Genomic DNA, 22,249 nt, shown 5'->3' on the forward strand with positions numbered 1-22,249 from the left:
GATGTTTTTGTTTAATTTTAATTTAATTTTAAGAATAGTGGGTGGATAAACATAAATAAAGTTGAAATATATTTTTTTTAAAAAATAAAATTGGTAAGTTGACTTTTTTTATTTTTTATTTTATATAATTATATTATTTTTAACGGTTTTAAATTCACGTACTTGCAAGTTTAGAAATGATTATCTCACGTGCTCGTAACAACGATCCCTATAGTTATATAGGAGAAGTCGAGAATACGAGAAGGTTTCCAAACCCTTATAAAGGGTGTTTTGTTCTCCTCCCAACCAACGTGGAATATCACACTTCACTTTCCTTCGGAGTCCAGTGTCCTCGCTAGCACTCGTTCCTTTCTCCAATCGATGTGGGACTGTCACCAAATCCACCCTCTTTAGGCCCAGCGTCATTACTGACACACTGTCTCGTGTCTAGCCCCCTTTGAAGAACAAACTCCTTCCTGACACATAGTCCGGTGTCTGGCTTTAATACGATTTGTAACGACCTTGATCCACCGCTAGCAGATATTGTCCTTTATGAGCTTTCCCTCTCGGGCTTCCCCTCAAGGCTTTAAAACGCGTCATTAAATCGTGATTTGTTCTCCTTCCCAACCAACGTGGGACATTACAGTAAAATTATAAAATTATCGAATTATTTTCTTTAAAAAAAATATGATTAAAAATTATTATAAATAAAGTAAAGAAGAATTTGAATAAATGAGTAATTAAGAAATAAAAAAAAATGCAAAGTTTTAGTAAAGTTTAATTGTAACAAATATAATAATATTAATTAATTAATTAATATATAAAGTTTAATGAATGCGTCAAAAGGCATTGGGAACAAAGTGGTGGGTTAACGGTATTGCCTTTTCATAAATTTTAAATTAGAAGAGGAGGGAGAATAGTTCTTTTGCAATTTAAATTATTTGTAAAAATAAATAAATAAAAAATAAAAAAAATCAATTTTCCCTGAAATTAATTAATTTTTATCCATTTTTAACTCTAAAATTTAACTCCAAATTTAAATTTATATGGTAATTTTTATGAGATTAAAATTGCAGTAAAAATCTCTTAAAACTAGTTAATTTTAATAAATTAACCGAATTTAATTTTTTAAAACTTTATTAATTTTGTACTAATATATCTTTTATGTTTATTAAATGCCTGATAATTTTGTAATATTTATTTAATCTTAAATTATAATTTGATAGTTAATAATTTGAATTTAATTTTTATAAATATATGTATATATATATATATTTAAAATCACATTATAAGAAAATAATATCTTATTAAAAAAATTCAAATTTTAATAATAAAATAATAAACTAAATGGGCCATTAGATACAAGTGGCCCATTAAGGTTTGGGCTGGCCCATTAACATCTGCAGGGAGCAGTCCGTGGCGCGTCGCTTTCACGCTGACCAAACCGCTGCTTCTTCATTTTTCAAAAAAATGATTATTTATTTATTTTTACAATTTCCCTCTCAGTGTTTCCTAAAATTAATTAAACAAAAAGAAAAGAAAATAACAATTAATTTTTAAAAATTGTTAATAATTTGAATAAAAACAATATGAATATTTATTTATTTATTTATTTATTAGTTGGGGGAGGGAGAGGGAGGGGACACGAAACGTGAAAGCGCCTCACTCTCTTCTCTATCAAATTCTTTTTTTTTTTTTTGTTTTTTCATTATTATTAATTTTCATTTTGAAATTGAGTTTTGGGTTTCTGTCCTTCTCTGCCTCTCTCTCAAGGAGCTTTTTACTTCGGCGGGATATATGGCCATGGCGGTACCGTTGTAGGTGGAGGAAAGCGAAGTGTTTATCGACGTCGTCTCCGTCGCCGTCTCTTGAACTCTGGCCGACGCCTGTAACTAAGAATTTCTCGTCTCAAATACTGTACTGTTCTTCTATCTCGTTTGTTTTCGCGTTTTGAAATTTGGTTTTGGATTTTTTTTTTTTTTTTTTGTTGCGGTTTTTGTTGATGTGTGTGAGTGTGGAGGAAGATGGAGGTAGCATGAGTTGGAAGCGTAGCGTGTTGTGCTTTTTCTTGACTTGCTTGAAGCAAACTGAGGAGTCTTCTTTTCTGGTTTTCTTCTTTGCTTGTTTGTGTGTGTTTTCTTTTTCTATCTTTGATCTGGATGTTGGAGGTTTCTTGATTAATTTTTTTTTTCCTTTGGAAATTTGTGTTTACAGTGACGTTGCTTGGTGCTGGGAGCGGTGGTAGAAGAGTAGGTGGAGTTTCCTTTTTGAGATCTAAGATGTTGCAGTGGAGATCGTCGGTTCTTGGAAGTAGTTGATGAAGCAGTGTCACTAATTATTGCGCTATTCTCGGATTCAAATTTTTTGGGAATGTGCGCAGTGGAATGCCGCTGTTGCAATTTCAATTTCTAGGTTTTCTTCGCGCTCTGATGCAATTGTGGACCTAAAATCTTTCTTATACATGCCATGACTACCAAACGGGCGTACAAGCTACGTATCCTTTCTCAATGTCCCAGGGTTCATCTATGGATTTTAAAATCTCAAAATGAAGTGTTGTTATTTCGACTCGATCTGCTTGTATTGCCTTGTTATTTTCGCTTTGCGATTTTCATTTTCGTATCCTCATCAGATCTCTGTGTGAGTGCGAATATTTTGAGTTCATGGCTTGCTAATTAGAAATGGCCTGCCTTACAATTGGAGGCTGGGGAACGCTCCTACCAGTTTGCCTTAACAATTATTTATACAGAAGAATTTGTGGCTCATTCTTCCGCTGTCAATTGCCTGAAGATTGGGAGGAAGTCATCTCGTGTTCTTGTCACCGGTGGTGAAGATTTCAAAGTCAATCTCTGGGCTATCGGTAAACCCAACGCCATACTGGTATGTTTCATTTTCTGCCATTAATGGTTTCCTATTCTTCACCTCGGTTACAGTAGGGTACATAGGTTGTGCTCTATTAATTTCTTCTCAAGTTAACAAAAATATCCTTCGACAAGCCAATTATTTGATATTTTTCTTGCACTTCTAATATTTCTTGTGATAAAAACAACATGCAATTAATTTTATTCACAATTATCTCCCTCCACGTCCAAAAAAAAAAAAAAGAAGAAGAAGAAGAAGAATAAGAATTCCATGCGCACTGTGGTAAATAGGATTTACTAGATACAGATTAGGCTATTTTAAATTCAAAGAATATTGATGCAGACTCGCTTAAACTAAGTACCTAAAGGTGCGGTGTTCGTAATATCATTTTTCATTGCACTTACGCTTAGTTGTACTTTCACATCCAGAGTTTGACTGGCCATACGAGTGGAATAGATTCTGTAAGCTTTGACTCATCAGAAGTATTGGTAGCTGCAGGGGCTGCTAGTGGCACAATTAAGCTTTGGGATTTGGAGGAGGCTAAAAGTATGCTTTCAATTACCTCAACATATTTCCTTCATCTTTATTGACAGTTTCCAATATTGTAATGTTTATTTCCTTGGATAATTGTACTGTGAAGTTGACTTATATCTTCCATTTTCTGGATTCCTCCTGTGATATTTCCTAGTTGTTCGAACACTTACTGGTCATAGATCCAATTGCATTTCTGTGGATTTTCATCCCTTTGGGGAATTCTTTGCTTCTGGATCCTTGGATACAAATCTTAAGATATGGGATATCAGGAAGAAAGGATGTATCCACACATACAAAGGTCACACTCGAGGGGTCAATGCAATCAGATTTACTCCAGATGGTCGTTGGGTTGTATCTGGTGGAGAAGACAACACGGTGAAGGTTAGAAATTCTTTTCCTTGTAGTTCAGTTTCATGATATCACTGTCCTTTTTGGAAGAGAACGACAAGTTTTTTCCTGATCAAACCTATGGAGCAAGTGTAACCATATTAGTCTCATTTCTCATACCAGAAAAAATATTGACCTTATTAACCATTTTGTGATTTGTTTTTGGTCCTCACTAACAAAGGAGTCCGTAATACCTTTCCTTCATTTTGACAATGAGAGCTTTCTCGTATCTGTATTTCCCCTGGTTATAGAGATAGTTTGGAGCTAGGAATCTAGTCCCCATTCTTTTATAAATCTCTAGTAATGTTGTTTATACAATTTGTTTATTTGAATTTTTTCCCTCGATTATCTTCCTAGAAGTGTCTAAGCATTGGGCACAAACGACTTTGATGTATTGCTTGGAGCCAAGTGAGCTGTCTTGTACTAGTGTTTCATCATTTGCTTAGATGTGCTCACTAAGGACAAGTCGCTTAATACTCTGACTGTTTTCTTAGTTCTTTTTTTTTCACATGCCTGCCGCTCTCTAGCCTTTGTCCTCTTTAGCTGTTTTTCTCCTTTATTTTACCAGCAGGTGATATTCATGTACTTAAATGGTATAGATCACAATATTGATATGCCTAGACTTCCAGGTATATGTTTGATCTCTTATATATATCGGATGCTTTAGTTCAATTAGGTTTGTACATCACTTTGTACCATACACACCTAGCCATGAAGGAGCTTGTGTGTGGAAAGACATTGGTCTTGTTTATGGTGTTTGATGGAGAAGAATGAAACTATTGATAGATGGTGATTTTGAGTTTTTATTGTGTGTTTGGTTTAAACCATCTCCTGTAAGTTCTTTTGTTGTGGGATCTTCCTTTTGACTTATTCACTGGTTTCTGTGGCCTATGTGGATTTCAGCCAAATTGGCTCAATTGTGGGTTTTGTTGGTGGGGAACTGTAAAAGATTAGTTGAATGCAAATTTGATAGTGCTTATCTTATTGCTTGTTAAGTTAAGTTTTTAGTTTTTGAGTTGCATACAATTTTGATGAAGTTCTTTTTCTCTATTGTATAAATTGTATTAATAATTGTATATTAATTATGTAATTTCTAGAAAATTGGACATTTTATTCTCATGCAAAATTTGTTATTTTATTTTCATTGAATTATCATTTCCTATTAAAAAGAGCCTTCTAATATATCTTATTTTAACAGCTCTGGGATCTGACTGCTGGAAAGTTGTTGCATGATTTCAAGTGCCACGAGGGTCAGGTTCAGTGTATAGACTTTCACCCTCATGAGTTTCTGCTGGCAACAGGTTTGTTATGCACTTTTGCCTTTGTCTCTCTTCTCCTCTCTCTTTCTTGCCCATAGAATCATTAACAATATTTAAAGAATGTGTAAATGCTTATATATTTCTTTCTCATCGAGAAAGAGGGAAAGAAAAATGTTTGTTCTCGACCGGTTTGAATGACAACCAAGCTACAAGTGTGTTTTCTTAATACCTCCCTCTCTCTCTACCCTGGGATACAATAGTGTTTGTAGTTTTGATTTTTTATTTATTTATTTATTTATTTTTTTCATTTACAGTTGGGCAGATGAGTCTCCTTTTTCGTATTTTTAAACACATATTTTTCTCTTATTGTTTTATTTCATTTTTTCTTTCTATATTTTGGTCAAGATAAAAGAGGAGGTATCTGGCCACCGAATTGAGATGGTTGCCAAGGCCTTCTGGGAACTTTCATCAAACGATGTTTTATGTAGCCTTACTAGTCAAAGACGGTCAACTTGTCTTAATTCAAGTTTTCCAATTTTCTAATGTACCGGCTTTTTGTCGAAGTATGAATATGAAAGTGCAAAAAGATGATGAGATATTCCATACAAGGAGAACAATAATTAATTCTGTATCAGAAAGAAGATTTAAATTTCATTGGCAGTTGGCCAGTGTACTAATATGAAAGAAAAACAATTGTGGAAAACTTAAACTAATTTTGCATATATGAAACACTAGATCTGCTTGTTATTAAACCCCGTCTTAATTTTCTTTTTCTTGATCAGGCTCAGCAGATAAAACCGTTAAATTTTGGGACCTGGAAACCTTCGAGTTGATTGGTTCAGCTGGACCTGAGGTACTTGTCAAATGAATTTTTATTTCTCTGGCTTTTGAATAACTATACGTAAGGGAGAGCATTTTTGTCGATGACTGCCTTTTATTTTCTTTTGAGACATCTCGTATTCTTGTTTCTGCATCAGACCAGTGGAGTCCGTTGTTTAACTTTTAATCCTGATGGGAGGACACTGCTTTGTGGATTGCATGAAAGTCTGAAGGTAACTTTCTTTTTTGTGCAAATGGTTTTTCATCTCTATAGAACAACATCGTTTTCAATTTTTGTTTCACAATGGTGCTACGTAATAGGTTTTCTCATGGGAACCAATACGATGTCATGATGGAGTGGAAGTTGGTTGGTCTAGGCTGTCTGATCTTAATGTTCACGAGGGAAAACTTCTTGGCTGTTCATACAATCAGAACTGTGTTGGAGTGTGGGTTGTAGACATTACGGTACAATGCATTATCCATACGTACTCTGTATAGAGATAGGCCATTTTATTCTTCCAGGTTGTTTACGTTTCTTTTTAACTCAATGTAATTTTGTTTCATTGCCTCTTGCACAGCGTACAGAGCCCTATGCAATTAATAACGTTAACAGATTAAATGGTCGCTCAGAACCTAAATCCAGCAGTAATCTATCACTGCAAAATGAGAACAATCCCAAGGCTAATTTTGGTGGATTATCAGTATCACAAACTTCTGATCCACTATTGAAGGAAACTAAAACATTGGGAAGATTGTCAGTTTCTCAAAATACCGATGTCAAGGATCCAAAACCGTTGTCATGTAAGTAATTTCCTTATCTTGTCTTTTTTGTTGTCATTTGTAGGATTTCACTATTACTTCTTATTGTTACTTTTTAGAACTACCCGTTGTATTGAATTATCCTTTTTTATTGGCACAACCTCTCCATTTATAGAACATGGAGTCTTGGAGTATACATCATTGATTTTCTTTTTTGTACTGATTGAAGCCACAGGAAATGGGCCAAGTACTCCCCAAAGGGTCAGTTCAAATGCTGGCCCAAAGGCTAATTCGGTTAGCTCGGTGGCAGTACCTAATGCAGTGGTACCTAAGAGAAACTCTGTGAAGGCCACTTCAACATTCAACAACCCTATCTTCAATAAATCAGATGTGATACCTGTAATTGTACCCCGGACAAATTCAAGGCATGAGCAGGATGATTCTAGAAAGGATTTTGATGTTGCTGGAAGAGCAATGCCACTACCCAGGACAAATTCAAGGCATGAGCAGGATGATCCTAGGAAGGAAATTGATGTTGCTGGAAGAGCAATGCCACTACCCAGGACAAATTCAAGGCATGAGCAGGATGATTCTAGAAAGGAATTGGATGTTGCTGGAAGAGCAATGCCACTTCCCAGGACAAATTCAAGGCATGAGCAGGATGATTCTAGGAAGGAATTGGATGTTGCTGGAAGGGCAATGCCACTTACAAGGACAAATTCAAGGCATGAGCAGGATGACTCTAGAAAGGAACTTGATGTTGCTGGAAGAGCAGTTCCAGCACCATTGCTATCAAAAACTACTGATACTAATAGGAGGTTTCCAAGTGGTAGAGATGAAGTTGATAATTCAACTATCTCTATCCTTTCTGAATCCAGAGGTTTGAAGGCTGCTGATATGAGCAACATTGCAGATAATAGGAATTCCTTGCATGGTATTGGTTCAATTCAAGGAGTATCTGCTCCACAGAAGATTGTAAAAGAAGAAAGACATATTGGATCTGGTAAGAATGAAACAGAAACAAAAGAGTCAACGGCAAGCTACAAACACGAAGGTATTATCTGTTACATTATGTAGTAACCATTTTATATCATCCATTTCAACTTACGGCAGTTGCTACTTCACTGATGAGTCTATTATCTGTTAATTTAGTCTTTTGATTTATGTGATTTCATATTGTTCATACTCATTTGATTGGAACAACTGACCATGTTTATGATAGGTTGCGGTAACCATGTTGCATGTTTATTTGGAGGTTTTTTGGGCTATGATCATGATGTCATTTGCATGTCTTTGTTTTGGCTCGCTAGTTTTAGTCTATCAACATACTTTTGTCATATTTCTTTGTGTTCTCTCTTTTTTCTAGATGAATCTCAAGGGCATAAAATAAGCAGAGATGGAGCTTTTCCAGAAGCTACAAGAGGAGGTTTTGTCATATTTAGTTATTGATTTTTTTTTCCTCTTGACAACAACTGATGCCTTACATTTAAAAAGTGGTTATGTTTCAGGGAGAATGCGTTCTCGTGTAGATTGGGAGAAAAGAGAAAGAGCTAATTTTAGCCGGTCAACATTTAATGCCTCCCCTGGAAGAGCAGCTGCATTGGACAGTCTTCCACTAAATAACGGGGTATGACCTAATTTGAATTGAACTATTTTTCTTGTTCGTAAGTGTATATCCCTTTTCATGACCGTACTATGGCCAAGAACTGGTACATTACGACGAGTTGTAACTTCCTTGAAATGTGATTGATTGTGGATTGTGAAAATAATTGTGACTAAAAAGTTAATGACATACTGATTAAAAATTTTGAACTCTCACGGGGTCTTACTCTTTTGTTCTCTTCTTTAATCCAACTTTTTTACAGAGAGGTTATCGTCGATCTCCAGAGAAGGAAACAGTAGCACCTACAAGCGAAGAGGATATCATAGCAAATGTTCTACAACAACATGATCAATTCATCAACTCGATGCAATCTCGTTCAGCAAAATTGCAAGTAATGACAGCCTTCAATTCTAAACCAACACATGCTTACATTTGCAAACAATTAACTCTTATTTTACACATTTATCATGTTAAATGAGTCACCTAAATTGCCAGTATGAATAAATTTGTATTACACTTTTGTTAAATTCTTAGCATTATTTTAGAACATAATGGATAGAGTTTTTCAAGAAACTTTTTTGATACCTTACTTCACTTGGAAAGTTACATGAGTTGGCATTGTCGAATCAGAGTGTAGTATTCGTTAAAGCGTAAAAAGCATTATTCCTCAATTCGTGTAACATATAATCATGAGATTCTCGACATCTGCCCGTTCGCTTGTTGTCAGTTGCTTGCTGCAGTTGAAGTTTAAGCTTGATGATGATGTGCACGTTTTTGCATCTTATTCTTTTTATAGGCAGTCTATAGATATTGGGAAAGACATGACATTAAAGGGGCGGTGTCTGCGATGGAGAAAATGGCTGATCATGCAGTAAGTATAATCTTGTTCTTTGAAGTGGAAGAAAGTTTTTTTTTTTTTGAATTACTATTTTCTGATTTTAGCTTCTTTAACTCGGATCGGATTGCTGTTGATGCAGGTTGCTGCTGATGTAATTAGTATTTTGACCGACAAAATTGAAGTCATCACTCTGGATATCTGCAGTTGTATTCTGCCAGTTCTTTCTAGCCTCCTTGAAAGTGACTTGGATAGGTTTCATCTCTCTCTCTCTCTCTCTCTCTCTCTCTCTCTCTCTCTCTCTCTATCTATGCGCACACATACAAAAGGGCTACACCTGCAAATTTCCATATTTGATAAATCTTTTCTATGGTTTTCGGTTTTGAAAAACTTATATTGTGACTTTAAGGCTGTAGACTCGCGAACTTCAGACATTTACTCGAATTTGAAGCTTTCTTTTTTAGACAAAAGTTGAATTACTCATTTCATTTCCTGGAACTATAGGTTTTTGGACATCGCTATGGAAATGCTTCTTAAGCTGGTAAGGACGTTCGGTTCGGTGATTTATTCAACGTTATCGGCAACTTCGTCTGTTGGCGTAAATATTGAGGCAGAGCAAAGGTATCTTACAACTTTTTTCTTTTTAATAGTTTAGAACTATTTAGATATCAAGTCTTGATTGTGTTAAAAGCGGTTGTGTAAAATGGACGTTTGTAGGTTGGAGCGATGCAATCTCTGCTTCATCGAGCTTGAAAAAGTCAAGCGCTGCCTGCCAGCCCTCATAAGGTATCCAACTCCATCTAATATATAGCTTGAACTAAAAGCACTTTATAACTAATTTTAGAAGCACTAATTAAAATGCTCTTAAATAGCATGCCATTTTTAGAAAAGGACACTCATATAACCTTCCAAAATTACACACTAAACTCACAATAAAGTGTACTTTTAAATAAAAATTAATTTATGATTTATTTAAAATCAACCCAACCCAAATGTAGTCGTAATTACACAGTTTCCCTTTTATTTCTGAAACTTAATATTTCAAAACAATTATCTTTTACTCGTTTTTTATTTGCGAACGTCAGAAAACACTGTTAGTGCACGCCATTTCTGCATGTTTTTTTTTTTCCTTTTCCTTTTCCAAAACTTTATGGGTCTCTGAACTTTTGCGACAATTATGCGATTGCGGTACCCTTATTTTTGTTTTGGCACAGAAAAAGGGGATCAGTAGCAAAGTCAGCACAGGAGTTGAATCTCGCACTGCAGGAATTTCAGTGACAAAAGAGGAAAAAGGAGAGTAAGAGGACTTTTAGTATCCTCTCCGTATGGGTTGCCTTAAGAGAGAGAGAGAGAGAGGGAGAGAGTTCCCATACTGAAGATTGAAACACTCTTTCCTATGCAACAATCTGTGAGGGTGGTGGGTAAAAGAGGTAAAAGGGGAGCTGCTGTTCTTTGAGAGAATGTGCCATTTTCCCATAGCACATGATCTCTTCTGTTCGAACGAACCTACCTTCATCCTCCTCCTTTGGCTTCGCCTTCATCTTTGGTCGATAGAAGTAAAAAGTACGTACAGGGCATTTTTATTGACGACTGGCTAATTCTGCACATACCGAAACAGAGAAAAAAGCTAATGTAGTAGGAGTTAGGAGTTAGGAATTAGGAGTTTGGATTTGAATTTGGATTTGGATTTGGATGATTTGGGTTTTGGAGAACCGTCATCTCATAAACCACCTCGTTTCTTATATATGTGGTGAAGGAGTTGAGTGAGTTTTACCTATTTTTCTTTCTTTCTTATGGCTAACCTATTTTACCCTCTCTTTTCTTTTTACCCTAATTGTTGTGCACACCATATCTATCTTCTTTCTAACTCCAACTTGTTTCTCAATATTTTAGTTGTGCTGTATTTTGGTATTATGTTTATTTACGTCTTTGTCGAGACCGAGAGCCTTCTTTCTTGTAATATCTGGCAGACAGATCGATCTCGTGTATTATGTTACACTAATTCTATTAAATCCGAAAAATGGTCTGTTTTTGGATAGGCTTGAGAAACTTTACCAGGAACTATATTATTATTCTTTCAAAAAAAAAAAAAAAAAACATATATTTATAGTATATTTATTAATGAATTAAAATTTAAGGCCATAGTATATCTCATTTAATATAATTTACTCCTATCATATCCCTTATTTGATTTTCAAAAATTAAAATTTATTACAAAATAAACTAAAAGATTAATAAAAATTAAATTATCTAAAACTACATAACCTTGAAAAATTGTTGAAATTACACTAAACACAAATTATTTTCTAGACAACCTTTAACTAAATGGCTCCTTAACAGGGTGTGGGCAATAATGGAGTACTGATTAGTTAAGCCTTAACAAGTAAACTAGTGTTCCGTTAGTTTTAATTTTAAACTTGAAAAAAACAATCTAGTGTTTAATAATATATATATATATATAAAAGAAGTCTTAGTTTAACTATAGTGACAAAAGTAGACCTTTTTTTAACTATTTTTGTATTGATATTTTACAGCTAGAAATTATTTGATTCATCTAAACAATCGTTATAAAAAATGGGATTAATATCAATATTATTGGTATGGGATAGAAAAAAGAAGATAGATAATTTATTAGAGGATGTGACATATTTTTAGGAAAGCTGCGATATAGGTAGGGGGCCAATTTAGAAGTCCCTTTCTCTTGGGGGTGAGCGTTGAGGCCAAATTTTCGACATTCTCAACCTAAGGGAATTTAAGGCTAAAAATTTTCTACTTTTACGACAATAAGTTTAGACGAAGATTTAGTCTACCTAAGAATCAATAACACTAAAACTTTGTTATAAATTATTCATTTTCCTTATTGGGATTGGAACTTAGAAAAATAGGGACTAATTCCTGGAAATTTAGAGCTGCTAAGGACATAAATTGTTAGTTACCATTTAGAGCATTATATACACGTAGCTTGAAAATGTTGATTGAAAAGAAGTTAGACTTTGAAAAACTTGTACCCGAATTCGGGGCTTGTCATTCCTTCTTCCCAATCGCCCATTCGACGTCCCCCGAAAACGACTTGTTGGATGCCTAAATATCTGTAGCTCAAAGTGAGAAAGTCAACAAGTTCCTTAATTAGATGCATACCTATAACCTTTATAATCTTTACAAGTATTCGTCCAGAAAACAAACTTACTCTGAGCTCAGAACAGTCAAACAGTTCAAAAGTACATCAATGGCCAAATAATCAGACGTACCGAGGTCGACCCTGCCACACATTATTGCACAACTTGTTTGAATTTTCCACATTGAGATTGAACAATGGAAACACAGTTAATTCCAAGAACTCTTACCAAACTCGGCCCCAGTTGTCCTGAAACTCAACATCACTGATATCATGAAATGATGACTGCATCACTTTAAACCCTTTTTCTGCGTCATACACAGGATTGTACTCCATCGATGAATTCGCCACCTGCAATTACTTTCTCGTGTGAGTTCGAATAATGATTCAATGAAGTTTTTATTCCAACTATTTAGCAATTCACTCAGCAGCTCTAGATTTGGTCCCATTAAGTCTTAGGAGGGAGGTGTGAGAGACAGGCCACCTAAACAGGTTGGTTGAGCTATCCTTTTCTTTGGAAAGGAATCAGGAATTGGCTTCTAAATAACCAATTTCATATGCAATTGAACGTGTTTTTCCTTTTCAAATAAATAAATAAATAGTGAGATCTAGAGAAAAGATCTAGAGAACCTACTTTCATCCATATAAAGCTGATAAAACAATTAAGTAGTTGTGTGATACATTCATAATGTAAATGTTATCCCCACACGTCAAAAAGTCAAGTGAAAATAATGAAAACACTGGCTAAAAGGCCTTCCCTCATTCGAATATATATATAAGTAATGAAATTAACAAGAGAATTAATTTTGATTTGTGATATAGGTAAAAAAAAAAAAAAAAGGAAATGTAATTGGCTTCAGATCATTAGGGTTGTTGGAGGGTTGATATAATTAAATTACCATAATACATAAGCTTAAGCTTTTGGGTTGATTAATGATTTAACTATTAGAGAGGTCTTGTTGGGCCTTCTACAAATTTTCAAGCCTATAAGTGAGGGGAGGTGTTGGAATGTTGATATAATTAAATTTAACACGAGTTTAAGATGTTGGGTTGACTGGTAATTTAACAAGGGTAGGACACTTTAATGAAGAATAAATCAATTAGGTTAAAAGGTATATGAATTAACCTGTAAATTTGAAGAGTTGAAGGCCCCCAATCGACCCATGACGTACCATGACTGGATAACCTGCATGGTTACTTGGAATGTAAGTAATACAGAATACAAGGAAAGCTAAGAGTCATTCAGGGATGCACTGAGAGTCGCGCGAAAGTGGAAGATGGTCATTTTCAAAGTTTAAGCGGGTCAAGGAAAAGAAAAATTCTGATAAAGAAAACCATTCTATGGCAATAAGAATTAACTTACACTGCCAATAAGATCAACATCTCGATCAGATGGTGATCCAATCAACTCAAACCATATGTAGGAATCGAGAGGATTGAAGCTATGCAGAAAAACAGAGGGAAAAAGGATGGTTAGTTACTTAAAATGGTAAAGTTCGAACGTCTTACGAACAATTTGCCACCACATCAACATAATTTTCAATTCATTAGCAGCTTAAGGATGCCTAAAAGATTCACCAGACACAGCGTACAGGTATAAATAAACGTTAAGTGTGGAAAAAACCATGGTTAAACTTAAAAATCAGTTAATCGAGAAACGAGGACAAAATCAGCCACAGAGGATGTTTGAAGTTAGCAGAACTCCAATATCACTGTATCCTGGGATTGTAGAGAAATGATAGGAAAACAAGCATAATTTTCAAAAACCAAAAATCAAATGGTAATCAAATACGGTCTAAATAACGAGAATGCATATTCCCATCCTCATATCAGCTGATAAGGTAAGAAAAGCATCATTTAACCATGATACTGCCAGTACCCATAAAGCAGTAACTATATTCAAAAAAGTAAACCAACACGTCAAAAAAATTCATGACTTGCACATTTGGAAAACCCAAAGTTGAAACAAAATCCTATCATGTAAGGAAGCCATACTAAAAACTTATTTAATTAAGATACAGCTTTCTTTAAAGGAGAACTTGTTGAATTAACACTACCTTTCAGGTTTTAAACATTTTTTTTCAAAAGAGATTCGAAACCTGAGCAATTGAGAAGAACAAATTCACATTTGATAAGTAACGGTTCATTGCAAGAAAAAATGGAATTGGCAATGTGGTGAAATCTTTTCTTGTATTATGGAGAACTAGGATTTGATTTTGGCGCTGGAAATGAGCTAATACTAGTGAGGACCAAAAAGGATGATAAACAAGTAAGGGGCGTTTATATAAAAAAAAAATTACTCTCTAAAGCTGACTTTGAAGGCAAGGATGGAACCCGTTTTAGACTTTGTGAAATCTCTACCCTTCCTCCGAACTCTCTCTTCAACCTGCCACAATCACATTGTAAGATGTAATCAAGCACAAAAATAAGAAAATGCCATTTTTTAACAGGAATTGCATGGAAAAGATTTAGAAGTTTTATCTCTACTGCCTGATACCTCAGAGAAACAAGCTTATTCTGTTCATCAGTTCTATCACTTATGTGAATGGCAACACGGACAAGTGTTTAATACATGAGATTCAGATTGGTTTTGAAACTCTAGTAAGAAGCTAATGGCTCGTGACTGACAATAGATGCGAAATAAGTTGATGAACAACACATTTGTATATGAATTATTAGTCATATGAGAAACTTCTCCAGCAAAATGTTGTGTGATAATTAAGTTGATCTTGGAAGAATATAATATAAAGAGCCAATACTAGAATATAAATCAAATGAGCAACTTATGAAACGGCAACTAATAAAGTAATCCTGTTGATTATCCAGAAATAACATTTTCCTAGCTTCCGTGATATCATCTGCATCCGTTCATGATAGTACGCACCAATACTCAGAAAATGTTGGACCAACCAAATTATATTCAACTATATCAACAAGATATAATGATAGTCCTACTCGACGCAAGCTTATCTTCTAAGACATCATACCGATGAATAAAGAATATATCAAGAAAACATTAAATCCTACATCGCGAATATACTGCAAACAAGTTTTAAGCATTTTCTTAAGGTTTCTTGTCACTCAAAATGAAGTGAAGAAATCTGAAAAATAGATTAAAAAAACTGACACAATATCAAAAGCTGGAAGCAGAAAATGTTTGAAGAAGATGAATATCAGCCAAATCGATATACCTTTTTCCTCATTTCCTCTGGATTGCCAATGCTATCGCCAAGAACAGCGCGTAATTCCGCATCGTTTTTGCAGGCATCTTCTAACACTCTGTCGTTTTACCGGCGATTTCATTATCAATCGAATACACTAAAAAAAAAAAATGCTAACACACAATCATACAGAAAAGAGAGAGAGAGAGAGAGAGAGACTTCGCCCAGGCAGGATAATTGTGGAGACGATCATGCTCCCGTTTTCGCTTCTCTTCACGAAGCTTAAGCAATCGACGACTTCTAGCAGTGGTTCCAGAGCCCTGGGCGTCGGTTGCAGTCGGTGTAGAAGCACTCTTGGCATCGAACATAGATTCATGGCCATTTTCAGAAAGCATAGCACGAGAACGAAGTGAAATTTGCTGAAATTCACGGTTTGAAGCAACAGATTTGAGGAAGATTCCTGGATTAGATAGAAAGTTGCAAGTGGAAGCAGCATTTCGAAAAGCCAACCCTAGTCCGATGCTCTCGAACACGGACATTCTCTTGTTCTTCCCTTTACCAGCTTGTTCTTCAGAAACTCTCGCACTAGTTCTCCTTGCGAACGACGATGAATCCCTCGTTAGCAAACAAATTTGGAAATTACGGTTATTATCCATTCGAAAAGCTCTTAAATATCCTGTCACCTGCGATTTCCTTATTTATTTATTTTCTTCTTTGTGGTGTATGACCTAAATTTTGGACATCTTAATGAATTAGCGTATAAAATTACCAGTTTATCCTTTCCAAGGCCACTATAGCTTATGGAATTACCGATTTGTTGGCGAGGCCACACTGTAATTTTACAATTTTTACTTCATTTGACTTTTCCTTTAAAATTTTGTTTAATTCATTATCTAGAAATAGCTATTGTTCTAAGATTTCCCGAGATATTTTCTTACAAGTTTTGTTATTGCATCTATAACAGCCTTGGGTTTAGGTGGACAACCCGACAAATACACATTTATAGGAATTAACTTATCGACTCTCCGAACAGTACTATAAGAATCGGTACTAAACATCCCTCCTGTAATTGTACATGCTCCCCTAGCAATAACATATTTTGGTAAGGAGCCATTTTCATTGATGGTTCTTTTTAGCGGCATGAAAATAAGTGTTTTATCAGTTTGAAAAGATTCGAAGAGGCCAATCAAATTAACTTGAATCCAACGGTCATCAATCTTTTCAATAATTTATGCCTCTACATGAGAGTTATTTATGCGAGATCTCATATTGATTGGAGAGAGGAACGAATGTCAGCAAGAACATTGGGCCCCAGAGGGGATGAATTGTGAGATCCCACATCGGTTGGAGTGGGAAACGAAACAATTTTTATAAGGTTGTGGAAACCTCTCCCTAGGAAACGAGTTTTAAAAACCTTGAGAGGAAGCCTGAAAATAACAATACCGGCTAGCGGTGGGCTTGGACTGTTACAATTAAGTGCTTGAAGTAAACATATGAACGTCCAAAAATTGTTCTAAATACAACTCGACAACCTTGAAACATTCTTTTAAGTATTGAAATCATGTAGCAAGCATCATCACATTGACATTAAAAAAAACAGGTACATATCATCAAATTTTGATTCAAATGCATTTTGTCGTTCAACATCGAAAGCTTGAACACATTAAATCAAGACGGGTTTTAAAAATCTTAAGAGAAAGTTTAAAAGAGACAATATCTACTAGCAGTATGCTTGGAGCATTTAAGTGTTTGAAGTAAGCATATGAACGTGCAAAAGTTGTTCTAAATACAACTAACAACAATCTTGAAACTTTGTTTCCAAGTATTGAAATCATGTAGCAAGCATCATCAAATCGACATTCAAAAACAGGTATGTATCAGCAAATTTTGATTCAAATGCATTTTATCGTTCAACATCAAAAGGTCGATGACATAAGCTTGAGAATAGGAAGTGGAATGAAGCACAAATGCATTTCATGTCTATGTTCCAAATAGAGAACAACAACTATTAAGTCCCTAGCAAATAATAAAAACCAAGAATATGACAGCATTTGTTCATCCACATTGAAGAAAGAAAGGCCACATCTCAAACAGATAAGCATGTAAAATCCGAGGAAACACAGCATAGAGACTGAAGTGAAGACAACAATAAACAATCACAAGAACATTAGCGGTTTTTTCTCATTGGGCTTTAATGGGGAGTGAGAACATACATCTTACAGTCATGAGGGTCTACTTGAGCAGTAATTTGATGCTGAACCACCTGACTGGAGTGCTGTTGCAGGAATGAGAATTTCATAATCAGTCACAAAACCGAACGTTTTCTACTCGAGAGTCTACTTGAGTTTGAGAACAGTAACGTTTAAGTAAAACGTTGCCTAAAAAAGTACTAATTATGTTTGTTGAGTATTAATTATGTTTACTTTGACATCATTGGTTTCAAGTGTGATTAGAAATTGTGAAAGTGCTACTTGAGTTCGAGAATTTTAAGTGAAAACGCTTTCTAAAAGAGTAATTATGTTTACTTCTGACATCATTGGTTTCAAGTGTTATTAGATATTGTGAAAGTGCTACTTGAGTTCGAGAAAAAGTGTTTTTAATTACATGATGTTGAGGATTGTTGGGAGGGAGAGTCCCACGTTGGCTAATTTAGGGAATGATCAAAGGTTTATAAGTAAGGAATATGTCTCCATTGATATGAGGCCTTTTGGGGAAACCCAAAATAAAGCCATGAGATCTTTGTGCTCAAAGTGGACAAATATCATACTATTGTGGAGACCCGTGATTCCTAACATGGTATTAGAGCCATGCCCTTAACTTAGTCATGTCAATAGAATTCTCAAATGTTGAACAACGAAGTTGTGAGCCTCGAAGGTGTTGTCAAAAGTGACTCATGTGTCGAACAAAGGGTGTACTTTGTTCGAGGACTCCAGAGAAGGAGTCGAACCTTGATTAAGGGGAGGCTGTTTGAGGGCTTCATAGGCCTTGGGAGAGGCTCAATAGTGTACTTTGTTCGAGGGGAGGATTGTTGAGCATTGTTGGGAGTGAGTCCTACATGGGCTAATTTAGGGAATGATGATGGGGAAGCCCAAAACAAAGCTATAAGAGCTTATGCTCAAAGTGGACAATATCAAACTATTGTGGAGGATCGTGATTCCTAACACATGATTTAGATCTTACCTCCCATAAGTCTCTAGCAGTAACAGTAGTTGATGGACTCAAACCAATAGCTGACCAAGATGCAGTGATTTTGGCTCTATAAAAGCCTCTGTTCCATAGAACCACAGCGACTCTTTTACCACTCAGTGCCCCTGCCCAAACCTGTATTGTTTTTGTGTAGAAAAGTTAAAGAGGAAAGTAGACAATCTTTTCATTTCCTTTTAGAATGTGTTGGTGATGAACATTTACCTCAAGATCTCCAAGTTTGTAAACCTTCTTCCCTTGGACTCCAAGCTTATCTACATGGATAAAACACTTTTAGATGGGAGTAAATAATGTCATATGTGGTTAATGGTTAATCTTTCCATTTTATAGAGAGAATATTATCATGCTTGGTTTTTACTTACCCTGATTAACTGCAATAACCAACTTATTACTTAACAATTTCAAGGTGATGTTGTCCATTGATCTGATGTCACATCCAATCAGCAAAGGAGCCTTTCACATATGAAGAACAGAAAGGAATCAATAATAAAGTAACAAGACACTTCTACTTAATGAAGCACAAAAAAGTCATATACTCAACCCTCAAATCAAGCAAAGATATTCAATCCTATCCTCATGTGGTTTTATTAAATGGTTAATGAAATTGAAACCCGAATATGTCTTAATAAGATCTGAGAAATTACCAATCTAAAACTAAAACGTAGATTCTGGAAAAGTTTTACTCAATGGTACTTACTTTTGCCAGTGCCCAAATGCTAAAATGAGAACGGTATTCTGCTGTTGTCATCCCTCCGTTCCCCACTTCAAGCATGTCAGGATCTGAACAAAGGAAATTTTAAACTAAGATTATTTTCTTTAACATTTCTGAGATTGTAGTACAGTATTAGCCCAAGGGGAAAATTGTGAATACACAAACTGTAACGGCCCAAGCCCACTACTAGTAGTTATTGTCCTCTTTGAACTTTCCCTTTCAAGCTTCCCCTCAAGGATATGCTAGGGAGAGGTTTCCACACTCTTATAAAGGGTGTTTCGTTCTTCTCTCCAACCAACGTGGGATCTCACGCAAACAAAGTTATTTCATAATCATTTAAAAAAACAAAAACTTATTTAATGATAACTATGAATACTCAGAATTTTATACTTCTCCTTAAAAATAGTTTTCCCAAAATTGTTCAAGGTTGAGTTTAAACAGTTATCGATAATCGGTATTGAGAGATATGAAATGGGACCAACCAACAAGCTAACCAGCCAATATTTCTCTATATACAAGAGAATCGTTTTTCATATTGAACTACGATTCTTGAATTTACCATTCCATCCTCCAGGTTTAGCATAAGATGCCCATTTGTCATTCTGATCAGCAATAGTTGTCATACTGTACCATTTAAGTAGCAGCATCAGTTTCTTGCTAAAGGAAGTTTTTGGGACTTGAAATTCATATGGGGGAGAAAAGAAACTAGTCAAATAAGGTAGAGTTCTTGAAATTATTGCATGTTTCCAGAAATGATCATAAAATATATGCTTGAAAGAATGTATGCTTACTACCTGTTCCAGTTGTCTTGAATATCTGATGTTGTTCTCCAACTATTTCCTACATTCACTGCCCAAGTAGCTGGGTCTTCTTGTCCCCTAAATGAGAAAAAACTTAAGAAATGAACTCCCTCTGTACTCTAGAATGGAGAAATAATAGAGAAAAAAATTGCTAACCATTCACATAAAGAAAAAAGTATGGGTCTCCCAGATTGTTGCAAGGCTTTAGTCATCTTCGGATACCTATGTCCCCAAGGAATTGTGTTGCAGTTATTTGGAAAATTCGATCACGAGAAGCACGAAAGAGAAAAAGCTACTAAAGATGCATTTTGGTTCAAATCTCCCTTTCTTTCTTTTATCGTCTTGACAACCGAAAAAGTCTTTGTCGCATCAATGGCGCTTTAGGAAAAGAGCTTCACTTTGTTACCGGGAATAGAAAGTACTGGAGGCCAAATAGGGTCGAAAGTTGGACTATTCCCTTACCTAAAGGACATAGAAAGCGAATCCTACCTTTCTTTTGGGCTTGTACCAGTATTTTCACAGTTATCATATTTCAAGTAATCGATCCCCTAGACAATAGTAGTATACATATCAGTTCCTATTAAACACAAAACGAAATAATCTCTATTCCTGACTAGAACAAGGCTGCAATTTACCCATGATGCAAAGGTTTTTGCATCTTGTTCTTCGTGACCCAGGGAGCCTGGCATCTTCTTACTGCAAGTCTGGATCCTGAAGAGATTGTATTAACTTCAGTAAAGATCTAACTAAAACAGGGCCTGATAATGGAATTATAACCCAAAATATTTCAGCAAATTAAACTATCTGCAGCATTTTGATGAAGTGCAACAATGAAAATGAACGAGGAAGTTGTTTAAGCTGATGTGATTTGTGTATAAACATACCCAGCATCAGAGTAAATTCCGAGCTTGAGCCCTTTTCTATGAACGTAATCTGCTAGGGCCTTAATACCAGAAGGGAATGTTGAAGATTTAGGAACTAAATTACCCTGAAAAAATCGATGGAGTCTTCATCATCTAATGCAAATATTGAGATTTTCATCGTCATCATCCAAGACATGAAATAGAACATTGAATTTTACCTTAGCATCTCTATTCAGTTCAGCCCAACAATCATCTAACTCGAATGGAAGTAAGATCATATTAATGTCAGAAACAGAAAGCATGAAGCTGAAAAATCAAAGAAATGTAGAAAGAAAGAAATATAATCATCACCTAAATTGATGTATTGATATCCTAATGCAGCAAGGCCGCTGGATACCATTGCATCCGCTTAGCAAAAGAAATAGGATCGGTATCTCAGTCACTGTACACAGATCCAAACAGAAAAACGCCTTCAAGATCAAAATATCACCTGTTTCCTTGATTAAATTCTCGTTTATATTACATTGAAAGTGGTTCCAGCTATTCCATCTGAGCTCATTACGAAAAAAACAGAAGCAATCAGCAATCCATTCCTATCGAAATGTGAATAAAACACTATTGAACGAAACCGAGAAGGTCGACAATTAAACGAACAAACTACACTATATTCAATCTGATGCATCCTCCTGAGACGGAAACAAAAATCATGATCAGAGAGTAATACTCACCCCATCGGAGGAGTTAGAGCGAGGCCATTATTGAGGAGAACTCTCCTGGGGGAATCATAATCAAACTCAGCGGCAAACCGTAGAGGTCTCGATCGAGTTGCTCCAGCCATCGCACCGCCATTGCCGTTGCTACTGAACAAGAAGGTCCAGAAAAGGACGGAGTAGAGGAAAAGCATAATCGAAGCTGGAGATGAAACCATGGCCGACGGCTGTAGCCTGTGATTGAGAGCATTAATGGTGAATGTACTATTTACAGAGTTAGTTTTAGATTAGAACTGGACGATTCGTTACCTCAGAGCATTGAATTCGCTAAGGAGACAGGATTTGGTAGTGCTTCTTCACTGAAAAACAAGCAATTATGGAGAAAGTGCGATCTGCCCATGCAGGCCATCAATGGTGGTTCCACCATGATTAAGAACACAACAAACTCAGCGTTACCCCCCAATAATTCCATCGAATTACTTATTATTTTTATTTATTTATTATTTATTTATTTATTTATTTATTATTATTATTTTGGTGAAGGCTAGAAGTCAACATAGTTGATATGGACGAATAAAAAAATTAAGAAGGAAAAATAGAAAATCAAAATGGATATAGTTTTAAAATAAGATAATTGTGGAGGAATGTTT

The 22,249-nt window shown here is 35.4% G+C and overlaps 3 protein-coding genes across 4 annotated transcripts; 1 reads left to right on the forward strand and 2 right to left on the reverse strand.

Annotated features, from left to right (window-relative positions):
• Positions 1 to 1,610: 1,610 nt before the first annotated feature.
• LOC111449361 (katanin p80 WD40 repeat-containing subunit B1 homolog) lies at positions 1,611 to 10,994 on the forward strand. 2 transcript variants are annotated; one of them, XM_023089220.1, is made up of 19 exons: positions 1,611 to 1,896; positions 2,194 to 2,473; positions 2,726 to 2,856; positions 3,267 to 3,384; positions 3,527 to 3,753; positions 4,958 to 5,060; positions 5,801 to 5,871; positions 5,996 to 6,070; positions 6,159 to 6,302; positions 6,416 to 6,638; positions 6,826 to 7,650; positions 7,963 to 8,022; positions 8,105 to 8,223; positions 8,462 to 8,590; positions 8,996 to 9,070; positions 9,177 to 9,289; positions 9,539 to 9,655; positions 9,752 to 9,820; positions 10,249 to 10,994. In XM_023089220.1, the coding sequence occupies exons 2-19, from the start codon at positions 2,446 to 2,448 to the stop codon at positions 10,310 to 10,312; spliced, it is 2,691 nt and encodes an 896-aa protein (XP_022944988.1). In that variant the 5' UTR covers positions 1,611 to 1,896; positions 2,194 to 2,445; the 3' UTR covers positions 10,313 to 10,994. The 2 variants fall into 2 exon arrangements, with proteins under 2 accessions (XP_022944988.1, XP_022944989.1); XM_023089221.1 differs by lacking the exon at positions 1,611 to 1,896 and adding an exon at positions 1,916 to 2,086.
• Positions 10,995 to 11,907: 913 nt separating this feature from the next.
• LOC111449363 lies at positions 11,908 to 15,966 on the reverse strand. Its single transcript, XM_023089224.1, has 8 exons — positions 15,530 to 15,966; positions 15,341 to 15,428; positions 14,450 to 14,535; positions 13,513 to 13,591; positions 13,276 to 13,335; positions 12,379 to 12,500; positions 12,222 to 12,293; positions 11,908 to 12,123 (listed from the first exon to the last, which is right to left on the reverse strand). Exons 1-8 carry the CDS (start codon positions 15,964 to 15,966, stop codon positions 12,021 to 12,023), a joined length of 1,047 nt encoding a protein of 348 aa, XP_022944992.1. The 3' UTR covers positions 11,908 to 12,020.
• Positions 15,967 to 17,219: 1,253 nt separating this feature from the next.
• On the reverse strand, positions 17,220 to 22,072 carry LOC111449362 (alpha-galactosidase-like). Its single transcript, XM_023089223.1, has 16 exons — positions 21,909 to 22,072; positions 21,618 to 21,833; positions 21,380 to 21,438; positions 21,241 to 21,297; positions 21,108 to 21,142; positions 20,911 to 21,014; positions 20,662 to 20,737; positions 20,516 to 20,574; positions 20,183 to 20,248; positions 20,021 to 20,104; positions 19,786 to 19,850; positions 19,212 to 19,294; positions 18,877 to 18,967; positions 18,719 to 18,768; positions 18,491 to 18,631; positions 17,220 to 17,585 (listed from the first exon to the last, which is right to left on the reverse strand). The coding sequence occupies exons 2-16, from the start codon at positions 21,815 to 21,817 to the stop codon at positions 17,502 to 17,504; spliced, it is 1,254 nt and encodes a 417-aa protein (XP_022944991.1). The 5' UTR covers positions 21,818 to 21,833; positions 21,909 to 22,072; the 3' UTR covers positions 17,220 to 17,501.
• Between the last annotated feature and the right edge of the window lie 177 nt (positions 22,073 to 22,249).

This window comes from Cucurbita moschata, unplaced genomic scaffold, assembly GCF_002738365.1.
Source record: "Cucurbita moschata cultivar Rifu unplaced genomic scaffold, Cmos_1.0 Cmo_Scf00011, whole genome shotgun sequence".
Taxonomy (NCBI): Eukaryota; Viridiplantae; Streptophyta; class Magnoliopsida; order Cucurbitales; family Cucurbitaceae; genus Cucurbita; species Cucurbita moschata.